The 14,492-nt window shown below is 34.4% G+C and overlaps 1 protein-coding gene across 3 annotated transcripts; it reads right to left on the reverse strand.

The window, feature by feature from the left end:
- Window positions 1–2,402: 2,402 nt before the first annotated feature.
- LOC123707322 (mediator of RNA polymerase II transcription subunit 25) lies at window positions 2,403–14,355 on the reverse strand. Of its 3 annotated transcripts, XM_045657253.1 has the most exons (16): window positions 13,978–14,355; window positions 13,663–13,821; window positions 13,231–13,394; window positions 12,882–13,036; window positions 12,148–12,248; window positions 10,915–11,116; window positions 9,643–9,894; window positions 8,822–9,019; window positions 8,349–8,492; window positions 7,944–8,022; window positions 7,522–7,604; window positions 7,244–7,441; window positions 6,707–6,817; window positions 5,696–5,821; window positions 3,564–3,618; window positions 2,779–2,873 (listed from the first exon to the last, which is right to left on the reverse strand). In XM_045657253.1, exons 1-15 carry the CDS (start codon window positions 14,097–14,099, stop codon window positions 3,580–3,582), a joined length of 2,133 nt encoding a protein of 710 aa, XP_045513209.1. In that variant the 5' UTR covers window positions 14,100–14,355; the 3' UTR covers window positions 2,779–2,873; window positions 3,564–3,579. The 3 variants fall into 3 exon arrangements, with proteins under 3 accessions (XP_045513207.1, XP_045513208.1, XP_045513209.1); XM_045657251.1 differs by lacking the exon at window positions 3,564–3,618 and having other exon boundaries at window positions 2,403–2,873; XM_045657252.1 differs by lacking the exon at window positions 3,564–3,618 and having other exon boundaries at window positions 2,405–2,873; window positions 6,707–6,790.
- Between the last annotated feature and the right edge of the window lie 137 nt (window positions 14,356–14,492).

Consider the following 14,492-nt stretch of genomic DNA (forward strand, 5'->3'; position numbering starts at 1 on the left):
TGTCAAACACGTAACACATTTATCGCAATAATTCCGAGAAATATCAATATAAACTTTACTTAAATCTAGTTTCAAGATCTGTTAAACCATTTTTTTGTATGTAGTTTGACATATTTGAAAGACGAGACTGGCTTGAGATAAGAACTAGAAAATGGACCTTAATCTTAAAGTTGTTTTGGTTTGAGGGTCATTAAATGTGTGATTAATATTTGGAATTGAGACTTAGCTGAGTAAGGCCCAATACCCAAAGGTTGTTTAAACAGCGGACGGAGCGTTGGCGGTATGGCGCCGCGGCGTGATTTCTCAAGCATTTTGTGATCTTTTTTCATTCATTTGAGATCACCGTTGTCGAGAATTGATTTCGTCTAAAGCCCCCTGGTGTTGTAGTCCAAACGCGAATCCTTAAACATGTTGTCTCGAGAAATATGCTCGATATCTATAAAAATGAAGAAAGAGGAATTTTTAAACACTGCAAAATATTGCCTATAACAGAAAAAGTAAATAAATTCTAGTCGAGCACTTTTTTCGAGATGAAATAAAAAAAGAGTGGAGCATGACGTACAGACTCGAGCGGCAACGCAAATTCGGCTCTGTACATCGAGAGCAAACAATGTCTATGGCGAGAGAAGGTTGAGGTATTTGCTACCGCGGCTAATAAATAGTCTACCAAGTCAGATATTAGGTAGCCTAATGCTAACCAACATAAACAGTATATTAAAAAACTACTTTTATATGCAATTGTCGCGCTCTTAAACAAGATAGCAGTCTTGTTACATTAATACAAACCACAGCGGTTTTCTAATGTAACATATTCTGATTACATCATATTATTTTGTATAATAAACAAAAAGGGAAATTTAATCCCTATGTTCGTGTACTAAAACGATGTCTCAACGATAAAATATCTGCGTATGTAAATAGTCAAAATGACAGATTGCGAGATGTATGGTATGCATCTCTTAATTTTGAAAGTCATAGAGCTAATCATTATTGTTTTACGACATGTACAGATTCTAGATAGTATTTAACCTTTAACCAAAGTAAAGACATGTTCTAAAAAAAATGTCGATTAAAAACCTGCAGTATTATTTCGCGTCAACATACACATACAGGAATTCAAGTACGACCAGTCACCACAACTAGCACCCGTTCACGAGTATCACGCATGACCAGCCATCGGCCCCCTCGCCATATTTTAGGGGGAGAGACAACCCGACGCATGGACGCCGCCACAAGCAATGACATTTAAACGAGCATGACGATCCTTGAAATGTGAACTTGGGTACATAAGAAAATAATAATAATTCTAATTATACCGAAATAATTTGATACCACATGGATCACGGTTTGTTCCCACTTCACATTAAAACCGTAGCGGATGTTGACGATCGCCCCAGAGTCTGGAAATGCAGCTGAGAGATTCCGTCCTGTTACCTCTTTATACTGGAGCAATTTATGTCCAAGCACTAGGGTCGTTTAAATATTCATTTATATTTTAATACGCCTTAGCAAGCAGTTTTACTTTAATGTACGATTTAAATTTATTTATTGACAACACTTGTATCTCACAAGGGATTTTGTTGAAAAACCTATACAATTAACTTGTGCAGCCTTGTGGTTGGTGCGCTAATTTTGTTTGCGAGTACTATAATTATGGAAGTTGCTATTCTTTTTAAAGGTATCTATATTTTTCCGCTCATACAATATATTCTCATAAATGTATTGTCATAAATCTCATAATATATGTAATTCCTTAAACCTCCTTCGGACCGACACCCGTGGGGACAACCCACAGATCGCTCTTATAGCCCTCTTTTGCACTACAAATGTCAATTTAATGTCAGCTGCGTTACCCCACAAAATAACACCATATGACATGTTGCTATGAAAATAGCTGAAATAAACGAGCTTTGCCGTATTCTCATCTGTAAGATCACGTATCTTGTTCACTGCGAACGCTGCAGAACTTAGCCTATTCGAAAGAATATGAGTTAATCGATGAACTTATCTTTTAGTAGCTTTCAATATATAACTTTTAGTATTGGTGTAGTTTTGGCTACCCCAAAAGCAATATTAGTATTGTATTTATAAAGCTTATATAGGTTGTGGCGTCAAGAAGATTTTTTTTTAATGCCGAATATCTCGAAATCCTAAATGTTTTAATCTTAAATTACAACGACTACTGTAGTCCACCTGTGGATACACCACACACTATATACTTACTTTGACATACGTCGTTATAACGACGTACGTAACAATTCGTACCTGATTTTGGCCAGTTGTTACGTATGCGTATCGTACATATATATATATATATATATATATATATATATATTTATTTATACATACATACACACATACATATAGTAAAAAAGAATTAAAACCCAAATCTAACATTAATTACTTTTAATAAAATTGTAAAAACAATTATATACATACATCTTCAAATTCATTCACTTACATCGCTATTTATGACGTCATTATTAGTTTATAAATAAAACAATTTTAGGGCTATTTTATCCAAGATTCTCAATTCAGCGTCGTAATTGATTTTTTAATTTCACAAAAAGCCAGCTTTAAAAATAATTGCTAATAAATCTTGGTAACGGAGGAACTTCATAATTAACAATTAAATTATATCATTTTCAAATACCAAGCTATTTATTTACAATGTCAAAATTTTCTTAAAACACAAGCTATATTTGCTGTATTTTTACATTAATATTTTCTTCAGTTGTTATATGTCTATTTTTCGAAACTGATTTTCATCAACTTTAAAACTACATAAAATCGCTATAATTATTGACATCATCAAACTGCTGCGACTGCGCCGTAGGACGCACAGCGCCACCTTGCGGCCGATATTGAGGTTGCTATACACAGAATATAAAATTAATTACAATTCAAATAATAACAAACAAAACACCAAATCACGCCACCGTAACCCCAATGTTGCTATAATAATAAAAGCTGTCAAACCAACACGAATTTATATAGTTAAAATTTTAATTTACAGAGTTTTTGCATCATATTTTTTAACTTTCTAACACAAAGTTAATATACAAGACATTTTTTAATAAAAATTGGATAATTATACACCAGTTAACACTACAGAACAAACATGTTATATTCTATATCACATACAAATAAAAAAAAAATCATGCAGTCATGTTAGGAGAAAAATGTTCGAACCTTGTTTTCGTATTAAATATTAAATAAACTAAAATACGAAAATAAAGTTCGTTTTAAATGATAAAGCAAAAAAACGCAAAACAAATAAAAGAAAATTGTCGCAAACATTAAAAGCACACTCAATAATTTACTTTTTTTTTAAATGATGTATTACCATCCCACAATATTTGTTCTATATTTATTCTGTAGCTAAAATATCTATGCTAAACTGCTTGGCTAAGTTAAAAAAATGCACTAAGATTTTTAGTAGCTTTAACGTAGTCTATAGGAATAAATGAAATATTTTGGCTTGAAGAGTAAGTCACGGAATCTTTAACAAATAGTAAATTATTGAGACGGGCTATGGGTTAGTAAATAAAGTGAAGCATTACTTATGCGGTGCGGAGGTCACATGTGCGGACGCTGGGGTCGTGGCGCTGCCTGTTGCTAAAACATACGCGCCGTATTCAGTCACTACTACGGCTAACGGACCGTTTACCAAGCTGGATTACCGATGTCTTGGCGACCATTTTGTTTGATGTTAGTTTTCGATAAATAATAGTTATATACAGGGAGTTCTAAATATCTTTAATTTAATTTATAACTGTAGAACTTTACTCTTATCACCCAGCATTCCATAAAAAATATTTTGAGTAGTTTAATCTTTACATAGAGCACAGAACAATACCTTTTGTGGTTTAGAAATTCTGAACAATTCAAATATTTGGGAATGAAAATGGAATGGAAAATAACTAACATTCTTATACATTTTATTTAGGCAGGTTTAGGCAAGCATTTTTGATAAATATAAAAACATTTTGAAGTATCCAGCATAGGCAGAAACGACCGGCACTATGAAGAAATGCTAGAAAGCTAGTGCAATGATTATTAATTGAAAGTATGAGTTAGATAATTATGATGTAATGATGGCAGCGGTTTTCAGTTCATGTGAAAATCAATTGGTATAACCATGGAATAATGTATGGAATGAAATGGAATATGTAATGGTTGGAATAGGTCAAGTTTGTTCTGTTATTTTGGCTCTACAAAATCTCCGAAGTTTGGTATCAAACTTTACTATTCCATCATTATATTTTTCCATGACTATGGAGAGTGCTGGAATAGAGATTCTGAAGAATTGGATTCTTGATAATGACTGATGCTTGAACCTCTCAGGGTAGGTTTCTTCAAGATTTTTATTTTCAAATTTATAATTAAAACCTTTAATTGTAAAAAACTATATCAGTCGTACACAACTACAAATTGAATAATACTAAGTTATCGTATAGAAAGGCGTTGTTTTGTAGTTAATTTAAGAGTATTAATACTCAGTTATTTCAACAGAATGCAAATCTTACAAGTTTATAAAATGACAACACTGTAGAGTATTGTCAAATAGCTTCAACAAATGGCAGCCATTTTGTCTACAGATCTTAGTTAGTGTTATTTGATTGATGAAATCACTGAAGCTTGCTTTATAACTTAAGTAATCAGTAATTCATATATTTTAATCGTTATGTAAAAATCATTTGAAATAACCCAACCTGAGTTAAAAATATTATAAACAGAGCATTTAAATATTTAATGTTAATGATTAGTGCATGCTTATTGCATCAAGTTACGTGTCTCCTAAAAATTCACTAAAATTGTAAAGACAATACTAGACATCACAATCAACTATATTTATTCATAGCCACAGGAATATTTTTCCTCCTCCTTTTTACTGAAGGATTAGGCAGAGGATTTCCAATTGCTACATCCTGACATGTCTTTCTCGTTTCGTTTATCTGTCATTGGTACTTTTAACTTGTCCCTTCTCTAGAACGGCCTTGATTTGGTCGAAGTATGTCAACCAAACCGACTTTCACACTTCATCAGTTCTATATACGGCCAAGCTACCTACTTATCCAATCACACAATGTTACACCACACATTCTTCATAAAACTCTCATTTCCAGAGAATTTATTCTACTACAATTCTTTCTCTGCCATACCCAACATGTAGTAGGAATATTACTACTAATTATTACTATTAACTGTGACGTAATATCACGTTTATAACGCCACAGTTAATAGTAAGTATTAAACATTTGAGGATTTTTAGCCTGTTTAAATCTACAAAGACACGCCACCGCAACTAGCACACGGTGACCAACCTTGCATTCTTACTGATTATTTTCTTTCAGTTTGATATATTCCTACCTGAATGCTATTTATGAATTTACATAGTTTTTTGTGTATTTACGGACACTTGGCCACACGATTTGTTTGACACAAAAACTCCTCCCGAGATTTGCGTTGCGCGATCTACCGGGGTACTGGATAAGGAGGAAATTTCTTGAATTTTGTGATTGATCTTATTTCTTACATATTTCAGAAGCGTTTGAGTATCTGCTTTTAAACATGTATGATGATCGAGATCATAATTACAATAAATAAATAAAAACTTATCTGATGCAAATGTATGTACTAGTTAGAGTGTTAATATATAGATGAATGTGATGAGTTATGTGTATTGTGATACCTGTTGCAATAAATGCCTCAACCCAGGGTTGGTGGGCATAATGCCCCTAGGCATAAGTCGGGGCGGATGTCCAGCCGCACCCCGCAGTTGCTGCAATTGCTGCAGCTGATGTTTACGTTGCTGCTCCTGCAATTGTTAAAGTATTTTAAACAATTATTTATAAGCCATAATATTGTATATTAGCGAACACCATCCCGCATATTCGTCACTAATAATTTTGCTTTATAAAACAGAAAAGCTTTCCATGCATAATACTTTTTTGTAGTTAGATAGAGAAAACTGAACCAGAGAAATGGGCGGTAATGAAGTTATTAAAAACCATTTCGGATTATTAGTGACTATAGAACCTACACAAATTGTTAATTTTTATTCCTGTTAAGTATTGGCATATAACGTAGACAAACACACACATTATAGTCTGATAAAAATCAGTATCGTCGAAATTAAAGTCCAAGATAGGATTGGATAAACGAAGATATACTAATAAAAAGCATGGTACGTCATCATCAATTCGATTATAGTAATCTGTGGCTCTGGCCAGTTAGTAATCTGTGGCAGTAATCAGTTTCGTGTCATGTGACGTAGAAATTAATATTTTTAAACATGGTTTTTAAACGTATACACTCAATATCACTTTAGTATTCATTCTGTCAAACAGAGCATTAAGGGAAAAAAACACACAATAACGTACGTACTAGTGTTATTAGAAGACCTTTTCCAACCTTACAAATAAAATTTAAAACACAAAAGAAAAAAAAAACAATTTGAATTTAGAATTTATTAATAAAATTTAGGGTAGAGTTGGAACCCCATCTTGGATATTGGCCTTCTCCAGTTTATGACTTTCATGATTGTCTTTCGACCCTTACATATACACTTATATAACATATAGAGGATAAGTTGAGAATTTGAGAATGTCCTATATATCAAGGACAAATCTTCCTGGAATACACACAATTTTATTTAATGATAAATATGTAAAAATGTTGTTTAATATCTTTTTAATATTACCTCGAGTTGCTTATAATGTTGTTCCTGTTGCTGGGCGGCGTGCAAGTGAGACATTATGTCCATCTGGGACTTAAACTGCGCCTCCTGTAGACAAACGTTACTTAAGCGAAGCTAGAAAAGAGTTTTTATATTGTTATAAAAAACGAAATCCAATTTTGAATCATATTTTAATAGACTTGGCACACATTACAAACTCAACTCAACTAAACATTTCAATCATATTTTCAACTAGCTTCTCTCTACATTGTCCACCTTTTTAGTAGCTACATACCAACATATGGGACATTTAGCTATGTAACACTATAGACAGTTTTTACGATTTTTTTTTCAAATCTATAAAACCTCCTCAGAGATCACGGAGAAACTCGAATTGGTCCAGCCGTCTTCGAGTTAAGAGCTAGTTTTTTTCCTGTTTTGTGTTGTGATATAAATAGTGTCCAAATGTATGGACGAACATAAAAAGTCACCCATACTCTGTCCTCTTTTAGAAATTCTTAAAAATAGTGTCTTAATTGAAAAAAAAAGCATTTCACAAACCTGTTGATGAGCAGCCTCTAAAGTTTGTTGCAAATGTTGTATCTTCTCCAAGTTCTGCTGCCTTGCCGCCTCCAAGCCGTCCAATTGGCTGACCGGCCTCGGCCCCTTGGCCACTTGCCCAACTTGCCCAACCTGCCCGACCTGCCCAACTTGGGCGCCAACTTGACCACCCATACCGCCACCTATCATCATGCTTTGCTGAAATTATACCATGTCATTTAATATATGAGTTTTTATCACAATAATTTAGCTCAAACAATATTAATATCGTGTCGTACCTGGGCATGCTGTGGGTGCTGCTGCTGGAGTCCCTGGTTCATTCCCATCCCGCCAGACATTCCTGGACTGCCCATAGCCCCACCTAGAATTCCAAAACATTTCTTTCAAGCCAAAGAATAGATAAAACCAATTTTACTGAATTTAGATACCGACAAAAAAGAAAAAAACACTTTACACATTTTTATGTTCTTCCAGAAACCTCTAAAAGTACTGAACAGATTTTAATGTTTTGGACGATTTTCTGTCGTTTGACGGTTTATGTTGAAATAACTCTGGGTCCAATAACTACCCGAACTATTCAGCTCAAATCTTTAAAAAAAAGGAGATAATATAAATCTCTTTTCTTTTAAGTTAATAACTGTTTATATTTTACCGACTCCAACAAGAGAATTATGTATAAGATCAAAATATTTGAATATACCTGGCATAGTGGCAGGTGGTAGGGCAGGCGCAGGTCCGCCTGTTGGTAGCTGCTTGCTAAGCTTCTGCTGCTGGATAACCTGGATTTTTTTAAAATAATTAGGTTAACTAATATTATCAAAGTAATTCGGGCCCATAAAATTTTATCTCAAAAATTGCAATTTGTATGTATAATTTAAAAAAAAAAAAAGGTCGGCAACACACTCACGAGCCATCTGGCATAGTGTTCATGGGCGGAATCACTTAACATATGGTGAGCCGCCTTCCCGATTGTTCTATAAAAAAAAAAGAATGTCCATGGGCGGCGGCATCACATAACATCAGGTGAATGATTTACTTACGTTTATTATGTAATATTTTTGTTATATATTATATCTTAATTATTGTGAAATCAATATGGTCTCACCTTCCTAAGTCGGTCCACGAAAGTAGCCTGGTTGTTGGGTATGAAGCCAAGGTAGGCCTTCTTGTCAGGAGTGTAGAGGAGGATCAGCACTTTGATGTCACATTGTGGCGGAGACGGCATCGGGGAGAAGTGTACGCAGCCGGCCTATTTAAAAATCCTTATTGAGTATTATTCCATTAAAGGTAATTTAGGGAGCGTTCAAGTATTACGTCACGCAATTTTTGGAGTTTCTTGACCCCCCCCCCCCCCCGTGAAACGCGCCGTAACGTTTCTGTTTTCAATAGTAAAACGTTTCGTAACCAACCCCAGTGACTCTTTAAACCTAAAACTTACCAATATGTGGTGTAAAGTACTGGAAAGTACTTGAGCGCTCCCTCAACTCTTAAGTCAGTTCAGAAATACTTCAGCGGGCAGCTGGTGCCACAAAATGGTGGTTGGAAAAACTTTTACTAATATGTTGAGAAAGTACTTACAAACCCATTGACCATGACCTTGGTGAGTGCATCTAACGCTTCATTTTGTTGCAGGTGGAACAAGACAGATTTGCTATCCTTAAGGTACTGTCCTCCGATATTACTGATTAACTGTTTTGGCATCAACTGCATCAACAGTTTGCTTGGCCAGGTATCCACCTTCAGTTCTGGTTCTATATCCTTCGAGTTGGCTGACACCTGCAAAATTGGTTAAATTTCATGAAGTTTATTCTCATTAGAAATATAGATGAGCTTCAGCGTGCGATTCTCATCCCTGAAGTCGTTGGTTCGATCCCCGGCTGTACGCCAATGGATTTTCTTTTTATGGGCGCATTTAGCGCTCGGACGGTGAAGAAAAGCATTAGGAAACCGGCTTGCCGTAGACCCGAATAGTCGACGGCGTGTGTCAGGCACAAGAGGCTGATCAACTTGCCTATTAGATTGACAAATGATCATGATACAGATACAGAAAATAAAAAGTAAAATATGTCTATACATTCCTATGAATAATCCAGCAATCGAATGGTTTTAAAAGCGTTCATATAGTATTGTCTTTTGTTAAAATAGCTTTTACACATTAAGAAAAACACTTTTTCAACGGATTAAAGCTATGTATTATTTTTAAAACTTATAGTTATTTACGTAATTCTAAATTTTAAATTTTTTCCGACGTTTCGCGTACTTTTCAGTGTCACGGTGACTGAAGACGAAAGGTGTTAAATGTCAAAAGTATCACAGCTGCAGAGAAAGTTGTTTTATCTGTATTTATTGCCCCGAAGTTGAGTTTATTAATTACGAACATAGATTATTATTAACCATACCTGACAGGGCAAATGCTTGGTGACTTTCTGTTGATCACCGGGCGTTTTGCCCTTCTCCATCCATTCCAGTACTCCACTCCATATGAAAGTCCGCTGCATTTGACCAACGTTGCCAACATTGGCCACTGGGCCTACATTGCCCACGTTTCCAACTCCACTAACACCGGCCACTCCAGACACGCCAACATTGGGACCGGTTGACGTTGGCACACCGCTGACTCCAGGGTTAACTGGGCCAGGCTGGACCATTCGCTAAAAGGTTAATGATGATAATAAAAAAATTTAAATCCATAATTTTAATTCAAATGTGAAATGCGCTATGTATAAAGATGTATTTTACTATACAAGGTTTATAACTTAATAGGAACGTATCTCAGCGGGGGTCGCGACCCTTGGGGGGTCGAGTTTGTTTTAAAAGGTTTCACTCTGTTGAAAAATAATAAATACAAACTTCATATAGGTACATAAATAACTACTTCATAAACGCATATATTCTATGAGACAGATCAGTATTCCGCAAAATTACGTGTGGGTACATCTCGGAAACCCCAAAATTATTGGAGGTACACCACAAATTAATAATCACTTTTAAATAATATTAATCACCATTTATTATTAATCAACAAGCCTCAATGTTATCATCGACAGGGGTGCTCTCACCTCTTCGTCTATTTCAAGACCTTCACCTATTTCACACATATAGGTCGTTGCGAATTGCTATAGCATGATAGCCAAAAATGTTGATTTTTTTAAATTTAAATTCGCGATCCGTTATATTTCTATCAGTGCATCCTGCTCATTTACTGGTAAGTCCAGGTGTCCAAAATGGCCGAGATAAAAAATCTAATATCTTCACATTACAATTCCTAAATATATGGCCAATTACTTTTGTAATAAGATTATAAAGTATATAATTAAAAATCTAAGTTGGAGAATTTTTTTGGTGTTTTTTTACGCCTTTTTACCGAAGGGGTAGGCAGAGACAACAAATCTTCACTTGTTACGGTCCTGACAAAGCTCTCTCGCTTTAACCACGTTCATGACATGCATGCATGCCACGGTTGGTTGGTTATGGGTACTTTTCCCTTCTCTACGTCCTGGATTTGGTCCAGATACATATCTTCTACACACAAGTTCTACCCAACCAGACTTCACCATCCTCGATTATATCCAACCTGTTAACTGTTTCTTCTTCATCCGTTCTATTCCAAACCACCTAAACACCAATTTTGGTATTCCCATTATTTATCTATATCTACATTATAATTGTACCTGTGACGGCGGTGGCGGGTAAGACGGCTGGGCCAACTGTGTTAGAAGAGCAGAGTTATTGGTGTATAACGATTGGCGTGGAGGTCCCGATACACCCGGCACCCCTGACACACCAGACAACCAACTTCCACGTACGGCTGGGTTCGTTGCACGTGGAAAAGGCGCCGATACACGAGGACCTGCTACAGCGCCACGGCCTTGGCTGTCAATATCAAAAATCTCTTCGCTTACAATATTCATACATAAAAGCAAGTCAAAATATAGTTACAGTTATTGTACATCTATGAATGATATACCCATGATGCAAACATCGTGAAGAAACTGGTTTGCCTTAGTCCCAAAAAGTCGGCGTGTCGACACAAAATATCACCTATCTATTAAATCTAAGTCCAAGAACGATATACTAGATATATTGAACAACGATACATATAGATACTTATTTTTTGTTTTTGCTTTTTTATTTGTATAATTATATGTACTGTGGCAACGAAGTATAAATAGATAGATAGAAACGATTGTAGTGCCACTGGTAAAATATATCCATTAATAATCTATCTAGAATAATAATAGTTGGGACTCGTTGTGTCCATTTCGAGCGCGTTACACAAAACTAAGAAAACTTTTTAGAAGGTATAATCGCGTTTTAGCATAATTTTCAACAATGTTTATAAATGTTAGATTTTAACCAGTAATAATATAAATTATTAACAATAAGCTGTTATTTTTCAGATATTATTTTATTAATTGTATAATATTTCATTGTTTTTAGTATTTGTGTTCTTTACTAGGGTTGCCTGGAAGATCGCTTGTAAGCGATAAGTACAATTAAGAAATTGTACTACATTTTTGAGATACATTGAGTTTTTAAATTAGCACATACATATATTTAAAACCTGCAGTAGACTTATTTGTACTTGGAGCTCAATAGTAAATTTTTTAAATAATTACATATTTATATTTATTCATAAGTATCACATAGCAAGGGAAATGCTGCCAAAATTAAATCACACTACCACAGGGAATTTTTTGAAATCTATTTGAGTGTAATATTAATTATTAAAAATATTGACTAAGAATATTATTGTAAATACACAATATTAATACACAAAAAGAACATTATTATTAGATATATCTGAAAATGCAGTCGTTATGGTAATACTTCCTACTTTGGGCTAGAAATAATCATCCTAAATAATAAAGTAAGTTTATGTTGTGTATCTGGTAATAACTAACCTATACACGTCTGTCTGTATGTCTGGGGCGGGCGGCGGTGCCGGACTGGGTGGCCGTTCCTTGAGACTGTATCCACGGAGTAGCACAAGGTGACGTGGATCCTGATTCAAAAATCACCTTATACTTCAACATAATACAGTTAAATTTTCAAAATTATGACTATTAGTAATTTTAATTAAGAAATGATTGCTATTAGAGGTAATTGGCAATAGAAGACTAATCGTAATACTCTGCTGTATATCAAATTGCTTTGATAAGTCAATACTAAAAAAAATAAAAATTCAATTTCAACCAAGCACCTCACATACAAATTATATTAATTTACGCAAAAATAATTGAATTTTTATTCTTTCATCATGACTTGAATCCCCATCAGCATGATTAACTATGTTACACGTGTTTCCCCAATGGTGAGGACGGTGGCCCCGGGGCTACCCATAGATTATCTAGGAAATACTGAACCAATATTATAATTTGACATATTATTTTTTCTATATAAATAGATACATACTATAATAATAATATATAAGATAATATATATTTACCATTTCACTTCACTTTCGAGAAATAAGTGGACAAAACCATGTACTTTTGAACACATGAAGTTTAACACACATATTTGGAAGCCTAAATAACATCATAGTCATATATCATAACCTCCTATTTGATGTAGTTTAAAAACGCAGTATTATATCCACATTTTATTGTTTTAGCACACCATTTACCATACATACCTTTGCATAGTTCCGTTGCTGGGCAGCATGAAGATCCCCTCCAGCATGTTCATAGAGCGGCAGCAGTGAGGACAATCGACGCGGTGACAGCACAGACAACTGTGCTCCACGTTCACACACTGTTCGTGCAGCTGCCTCCACTGTGCTGGGCGCGCCTTCAAATATATCAGTCTTTACATATAATACTTTGCAATGTGCAATTATATGCATACAATTGTTGTTTCACATGGGTCACATTTTTACTGGCCTGGGGACTAAGTCTGGGGTAAGAATATTATAAATACTCAATCATAATGTGTTACACATGCAAGACAAAAACACAAATAGTTTAGTGAAATAAGGAACAAACCAGGAGGAACCAGGCCACCAGCATATGCAGAATAAGGTGGTGAACAACATAATAAAATGATGTGTCGTGGAATATCTGTACGCCCAAGTTCTTCTAAACAGGATAGAGCCATTGCTAATGCTTCAGTTAAACATGCTCTATTTTCTGCATGACCTCCTATGTATCTGTAAATATTTATACATAAAACAGCATCACAACAATATCAAGGAGTTAACAGTGTAACTCTATATTCCAGACATTGGTAAATAAGTTTATCAAATAACAACTTACATAATGGCATATACATAAAAAGTGTTTAATTTTTTATTTATGTTTTAGAATGTGAGTTTGTATCATTTTACAAACAATCATTATAAAACCATAGTATAGGTGTTTATTAATATAACTCAACTGAGGTGCAATTAAAATAATGTTTCCTACATAATCACTTACTGTATTTTGTCAACTGTGTCAACAACATCTTTTGGGCATGTAAAGGGCCCATAGGTTGACACAGGAGAGCCAGGATAGCAATCAGATGATTGATAAGCAACTACTCCATAGGTTGATCCACTACCAACACCATCTTCTAATGTTCCACCATGAAAATACCTAAAGAAATTAAGTTAAGAGTAAGTATTTGTGTCACCTAAAGTTTGAAAAATATATCAAATAAGACATTTCCTTGATATTTCTTCAACATTGTCTTTTCAGATTACAGAACAAATTCAATAATATTTACAAGATATTATATTTTCATTAACTTACTCTAATGTAGGGACAATATAATTAATTTTTAATTCACTGATATATGCACTATTTGCTGATGTTGCCTCTATTACAAAGATAACTTCTGCTGTAGTAGGTGAATCTGGCGCATTTACAACCATTTTTTATATAAAAACTTCCACTGCATTCAGTGCCTTCAATTATATCATTGTATTAACTAATATATTGTTTTCAAGTCGTTATTTTTTTTTAATAATAACTACAGGCATTTAGTTTATTATTTAATGCAATAACTTTTGGAAGAACTAAATATCAGTCACAAACTCATTTAAGTTAACACAGTGTTTAAACTTTGAATAATTATTAGACAGTAAACGAATCTCCAATGTTATTAAAATTTTAAATAGAGACCATACTCCATAGATCAAAGTCTACAGATTAAATAAAGGCCACAACTCATTTAGTAAAAATGGGATCACAGAGAATACAAAATACAACCTTATAATCAGGGTCATAGAATCATCGTATCCGCGTGGTTATTGAGTCCAAAAAAT

The sequence above is a fragment of the Pieris brassicae genome, chromosome 3 (assembly GCF_905147105.1).
Source record: "Pieris brassicae chromosome 3, ilPieBrab1.1, whole genome shotgun sequence".
In the NCBI taxonomy this organism is placed as follows: Eukaryota; Metazoa; Arthropoda; class Insecta; order Lepidoptera; family Pieridae; genus Pieris; species Pieris brassicae.